This window comes from Sinohyriopsis cumingii, chromosome 9 (genome assembly GCF_028554795.1).
Source record: "Sinohyriopsis cumingii isolate HCF-2022 chromosome 9, ASM2855479v2, whole genome shotgun sequence".
Lineage (NCBI taxonomy): Eukaryota > Metazoa > Mollusca > Bivalvia > Unionida > Unionidae > Sinohyriopsis > Sinohyriopsis cumingii.
Window position 1 is genome coordinate 40,336,491 of NC_142969.1, and position 7,476 is coordinate 40,343,966.

General features: G+C 34.3%; 1 protein-coding gene across 1 annotated transcript; it reads left to right on the forward strand.

Annotated features, from left to right (window-relative positions):
- The first annotated feature begins 2,386 nt into the window (after positions 1-2,386).
- Positions 2,387-7,040, forward strand: LOC149791605 (FMRFamide receptor-like). Its single transcript, XM_089969224.1, has one exon. It carries the CDS (start codon positions 2,406-2,408, stop codon positions 3,540-3,542), a length of 1,137 nt encoding a protein of 378 aa, XP_089825350.1. The 5' UTR covers positions 2,387-2,405; the 3' UTR covers positions 3,543-7,040.
- The last annotated feature ends 436 nt before the right edge of the window (positions 7,041-7,476 follow it).

The following is a 7,476-nucleotide window of genomic DNA, read 5'->3' on the forward strand; positions in this document are numbered from 1 at the left end:
GTCAAAGACTAAGTCCACTAATTATGTATCGTTGACTAAGTCCACTAATTATGTGTCAAAGACTAAGTCCACTAATTATGTATCGTTGACTAAGTCCACTAATTATGTGTCAAAGACTAAGTCCACTAATTATGTATCAAAGACTAAGTCCACTAATTATGTATCGTTGACTAAGTCCACTAATTATGTATCGTTGACTAAGTCCACTAATTATGTATCGTTTACTAAGTCCACTAATTATGTATCAAAGACTAAGTCCACTAATTATGTATCGTTTACTAAGTCCACTAGTTATGTATCGTTGACTAAGTCCACTAATTATGTATCGTTGACTAAGTCCACTAATTATGTACTGTTGACTAAGTCCACTAATTATGTATCGTTGACTAAGTCCACTAATTATGTATCGTTGACTAAGTCCACTAATTATGTGTCAAAGACTAAGTCCACTAATTATGTATCGTTGACTAAGTCCACTAATTATGTATCGTTGACTAAGTCCACTAATTATGTATCGTTGACTAAGTCCACTAATTATGTATCGTTGACTAAGTCCACTAATTATGTGTCAAAGACTAAGTCCACTAATTATGTATCGTTGACTAAGTCCACTAATTATGTGTCAAAGACTAAGTCCACTAATTATGTGTCAAAGTCTAAGTCCACTAATTATGTGTCAAAGACTAAGTCCACTAATTATGTATCGTTGACTAAGTCCACTAATTATGTGTCAAAGACTAAGTCCACTAATTATGTGTCAAAGTCTAAGTCCACTAATTATGTGTCAAAGACTAAGCCCACTAATTATGTGTGAAAGTCTAAGTCCACTAATTATGTGTCAAAGACTAAGTCCACTAATTATGTATCGTTGACTAAGTCCACTAATTATGTGTCAAAGACTAAGTCCACTAATTATGTGTCAAAGTCTAAGTCCACTAATTATGTGTCAAAGACTAAGTCCACTAATTATGTATCGTTGACTAAGTCCACTAATTATGTATCGTTGACTAAGTCCACTAATTATGTATCGTTGACTAAGTCCACTAATTATGTATCGTTGACTAAGTCCACTAATTATATATCGTTGACTAAGTCCACTAATTATGTGTCAAAGACTAAGTCCACTAATTATGTGTCAAAGACTAAGTCCACTAATTATGTATCGTTGACTAAGTCCACTAATTATGTATAGTTGACTAAGTCTACTAATTATGTATCGTTGACTGTATCTACTAATTAGCATGAAAGTAGTATATTAATTGTAGATACAATAAACTTTGATTGCGTATGAGCGAGGTATAAGTCTCTTACCTGTTATCACAACAGAATAACAAGCAAATCGGACTCCTAATAAACTTGGGATGGCAGAGGATTCTATTATACCATTTTATCATTATTCACTTTAAAATATTCTCATCGTAATTGATGAAAAGATAGACAAGAAAACTTTGTTTTAAAAAAGCATGACGTAGCAAAAGATACAGTATGTCGCATCTCTATGTCTAAAAAGTACCATAATCAAGTATATATATTCGGCCTTACTGTGATACAGACAATATAACACTGAATTATTTATAAAAAGAAAGTTAAGGATATGGCATAATTTTCCTCATTTTGACGCGAGCAAGATCATCTTCAGTACGGAATGGGTAAGAGGAAACTAGGTTCGTATCTACATATAACTATAAAAAGAAAATGAAGACATGGTTACGAACAAAATGTATTAACATGTTTGTACTACTGAGTACTAATTTCACTTTCGGATGTTCAAAATATGAACACTACAATGACTGAGTGGTCTAAAGCACTCACCGTTACGAATGATTGCCATCTAACCTCTGTCTGCGTGGGTTCGAGTCTTTGGTTCGGCCAATGTGGGTGTTTGAGAAAGCTTAAACAGTATGAATTTCTTCATGTTCTGTCTCAAATATAGCCAGCAAACTTAAATGATTAGAAATTACTCTCAGCGTCGTATCCAGCTGTTAGCTTATATTTATTGCTTTAGAGAAAGGGCGATGCAAAACAAAAATATAGGGTTCTATAAAATGTACGCAAATATATAACTTATACGATCGTACTTGCTTTTATTGTGTTCCATTCTCTCTCTCTCTCTCTCTCTCTCTCTCTCTCTCTCTCTCTCCAATCTGTTTCATTCTTAGTCGCTTCTACATTGATGCCATCTTGAAATATGTTGCAATACTTGCATCATGCAGGAAGACGGCTAATTTAAGATTTTAGAACTTGCCCTAAATCCCATTATATCATTTTGTAATAATAAAATATGTTGTAACCAAACATTGTATTTACTTATTTATTTACTGGTCTTCCTATGTACAGCAGTGTTACATTGTTATAATCTATTTCTTTTCTTTTTACAGAGCTGAAAATAGCAAATTAAAGGCCAGATGGTAACACAACACGACACAGCTCTTCAGCTCACATCCACGGAAATGCCTGTTGTACACTACAACGTCTGCACAACGACAATTGCGGTTGCTAACTATAATGAATTCTATTTGCAGGCTCGCATTATTACAGGTCTTGTATTCTATCCAATAGTGTGTGTATTCGGAATGATAGGAAATGTGTTGAGCATTATTGTAATGACACAGAAACAGATGAAATCGTCTACAAATGTATATCTCTTTGCGCTTGCCATATCGGATAGTATCAAGATTCTTTGTGATTTTCTCTACTTCCTTGTGATTCTAATGCTGCAAATCGATCCAGTAATTGGAAATAGAGCGTACGGATTTTTATATCCTTATGCGCACTATATTTTTAACTCCTCACTGTGTACGTCCGCTTGGTTGACGGTTTCTGTTGCATTCGAGAGATACATTTACGTATGCCATCCGACAAGAGTGCGGTCATATTGTACAATCTCACGAGCACGGACTATTTCGTCTGGTGTATTTATAATAATGAGCATTATGACTATCCCATACGCCATGAGATACAAGACGGTACATGAAATAAACAATCAAACAAATACACTCACATATGATGTACATGTAACAGAATTATGGGAAAACAAAATATTTGCTCATATGTACACTTGGATCCAGAATTTCATGCGCTCAATCATTCCTTTGTTCATTCTTATCATATTAAACACTTGTATATTATATGGCATACGACGTTGTCGCCTACTGCGATCCAAGCCGCCCAGGAAATATCGCATAACAACGATGTTAATCATCGTTATACTGATATTTCTCATTTGCATAACCCCAGACGCAATTCTGTCCACATTCTTGGGTCTGGGATATTACGAAGAAGATTTTTTATCGAGGGGAATAAGAGAAATAACAGATTTATTGTTGCTGATCAACGCGGGAACGAATTTTATAGTTTACTGTATATTCAATTCGATTTTCTGGAGACAGTTTCAGCGTATATTCTGTGGAGCGTGCTTTATAAGGGATGTTTACTGTGAAAACTCACAGTTACAGCGACTGTCAATGACTGGTGCGGGATCTATGAGGTCGAGACAGTATAGATGCATTCCCGCAGAAAACAAGCCTCTAGCAGACTTGTGAAAAATTCGCATTGACTGACACGGACCTTGTTTGGTACAGTTCAAAATATTCGTAATGATCAAATGAAAACAGATTCATTTTAGATACTAGTGTCAAGTTATATATATCAATATTTATGACTGGACAGTTCTTTTCGTAAAGAAGATGTGAAGATATGTGTAAATTAAGGGCTGCTCTATGCTATCTAAGTGACATAAATAAGCAGATTTACGTGGAGAGGAAGTCGAAAATAAAAGCACTGGGAAGTACCGTTAAAAACTGCGTTCAGATTAAACACGTTTTAGTAGTCATTCTTACCATGAAAGTAAAATACGTATTGCCACTTGATTCGACTATCAAGTAAGGAGAAATGTTAAGATATATTATTTTGAGAAAGAGAGTGACCAAGAGAAGTTGAAAGAGTAACGTTTAAGTGGTTTTCTTGTTCGTGGCAATGAGCTATGTTTTAATCGCACGAGACATTGGTTGCTCACTTTCGCCAGAAGTGTAGGGGTCAGGTATTAAAATAATCTTCCCGTTCTTTTACATTAAATTTCTTTTAATAAATCGGAATTTGTAAATGCTTGTACTTAATCGCAATAACATATGAGACAAATGTGTGCCTTTTGACCGTCATAACGCTTGAGGCAAGATAAGTCTATTGATCATATAATTATTTGTTGGGCTATAAATATTTTACTTCCTAATATATGAAAATAAACGGTAATAACATAAGATCTTAATTTATTGTTAATTATGGCCATTGTCTATTTCCTATAATTTCTTTCTTTTGCATTCTCATTAGTGCCAGAAAGAAATGTAAGTTTATTGAATATAAACTGGGTGATACCATGCCACGAAAAGGTAATACGTATAATCCCTATTGCAAAAGTGACCATTGAAGATTATCAGTTTATATATTTTCTCCCCTTTACGAATACATTTTGTGCATGTGGATTCTTCTCTCGCTATCTGAAAAAGAAAATAGTTGTTGATGGTGTGACGTAGTAGTTTTGTTAGTTTGACATCGAATTTGGCTTTCCATGTGCATATATGTGGTATGTATGTAGGGGGTGGGGCAGATATAAAGCTTGCCAGTCTAAACTTCTACAATTTACAAATTATTACAATAAATACGATTACAATAGGTCTTCACTTATTTACAAAACGATAACTAAGATCAAAGCACTAATTAAAGGAACACAAAATAGGTTTTCATTTGGCAGATCTGACAAACGTACATGTGTGTGTGTGTGTGTGTGTGTGTGTGTGTGTGTTCCATCAAATTATTGGTCTTTAGGATTCGTCGATTCAAAATTTAAGTGCACTTTGCACATTACTGAGGGTCATGATGGCAGAGGTCATACGTCTAAGGTCCATTCTGGGTCTTTCTTAGCTTGAAAATGTGTATGATTAAATTAATTTCTGGTACCAGTTATACTACCTTATATAACGGGATTGTCAAGATACTGTCCTTAAGTGTTTATTTATCTGAGAGAAACTTTCCTGTCGAAAGGTGAATGAAAGACCAAAATAATCGTGCCAGTCAAAAGAATTAAATCGCCATTGAATTGGAGGCCAAAATTTTTATGTTAATAAACTTAGGTAGAGAAAAATTAAAGGATATCTTACGATGGAAACAAATGAAGAAATACTTTAAAATAAAGAAAGTGAAAGGAAAGCAAAGAAAAGATGAAATAAAGGAAGAAAGACTTTAAACGAAAGGAAAGGAAAGATAAACAATTCAGAAACGCAACGCAATACATTCATTTACTTATTCCGTATCCCACATAACAACAATTTTATTAGATCAGACGCATGTCATATTTTCAGAATATAACATTATCCTTAATTACTTGGAAACTATCTCACAGAATATGCGCATTCCTCTCAGTTATCGACATATGACACATATCAAGTAAACCTTTTATAAACGAAAATAAATACAGACACGGTAATGAAATCTAAAGTCTGATATTCGAAAATGAGAATATAAATAAATGAAACTAAACGTATGGTTCACCTACATTTACTTTTTTCCCCATGTACATCCACGAAACGGACAAAAGTAACATTAGTAACATGTTTTCAACATCATTCCAAATGAAAATCAAGCAAACTGTGAATAAGGGTAGATATACAGCCTAAACCTGAACAAAAACGAAGCTGACTGCATTGTAAGCTTGAATGCACTCTCCTAGAATCAAATGTCTTACGTTTCGGACGAACGGCAGCGTGATTTGCTATATGTAGGTCTTCTGACCCCGTATTCTGGAAACTGTTCAGCTCAAACTAAATTGTCAGATAGTAACAGGAAACTTGTCTCAATCAGGACTCACAAAAAGGGAAACTTCATAGTGTTGTAAATATGGAATGTGCAAACCAGAGTCCCAGAATGATTCTTAGTAACGTACAACAGTAATTTACGATGACATACATGGAAAAACTTTACCGTAATGTAAATAGAGGGCGTGCAGACCAGGGTCCCAGAAAGGATCCCAGTCACGTACAACACAGTACATGAGGAAACTTCGTAGTGTTGTCAGTATGAAATGTGCACACACAAGTTCCAGAAAGATAATGACTTAAGTTAGGAGGACCAATAGGGAGAAACTTAATAATATTGTAAATAGAGGATATGCAGACCAGGGCCCCAGAAAGGATCCCAACTGAGTACAGCAAAAAATGGGATGACCCAAAAGGGGAACTTCGCAGTGATGTAAATCACACGCGTATTTATGTACCACAATAGTCAGAAAACTAGATATTAACAGACAAATTTCCGTGACCAATAATGTATAAAAGGGGTAGGTATTGTAGGAATCATTTTCGGCCCATACTCAGATCCAGGTGAAACTTATACAGACAAACAACGCCCATCTCTCTTTCGTAAATATGTATGTTTTTTTATTATCCAGGACCGCTTTTAATCAAGAAAAATAAACAATTCAATTGCCTATGGGTTTTTTTTTTCTCCGTTGAGAGTGTATTAGTGGATTATAAATGTGTGGCATAAAAAGGTAATATCACGCATATTGCCTAAAAATATTTATCCAAAAGTATGCAATTGAACGCAATATGCATATATCAATGACAAGACTTATAAAACGTGATTTTCGTTTTGAGATAATGTGTAAATTATGTAGATATCTTCATTAGATTGGGCTGATTAGTCTTACACCAACTCTTGTTTTCTTTTAAAACGTTTGGCGCATGAAGATGTTGAGCCCTGACTTTCTGTCGCATTCTTTCCAGAATCACACCAAAAAACGGCAAGATTTGTATTTGTTCATTTTTCACACAAAATTGAGTGACTATACATTGTACATTAAAAATGGCCGAATGTTGATAAAAATATTCAAAATGACAGAGACGAATGCTGTTTTGTTTATACATCGTGGGTTTTTTTATAGAAAAATTAATATTATTAATAATTCGGACACAAAATTCCTTATGATAGTGATTGATTATAAACTTTATATATTTCTCTCAATTATATGAGAGAGAGAGAGAGAGAGAGAGAGATAGAGAGAGAGAATAGAGAGAATACAACATCTGTAAACTATACAATATGTGAGGCACTTGTTTAACATATATAGTATGGTTTGTTACTTCACCAACCTTGGCTATCAATTTTGGTACAATCATCGTCATTACGATCAGTGAACCAGTCTGTTATTATATACCAAATGAGTTTCTGAAATGGATGGAATGAAAAAACAAACAGATCCAGTAAAAAATATTGAGACCAATATATGTGTTTCAGTGAGCAAGTCTTCCTCTATCCATGTTATCACCAACACCATTACTGTGTCATACCCAAATAGTAAACATTATCTTTTTTTTTAAATGCATGGTATTTCCATCATGCTCCTGTATATTCAGTTGTTAATACAATCAGGAAACGACTTTAAATGTCCTTTTGTAGCAAATCGTGCCATATTATTTCATTTGT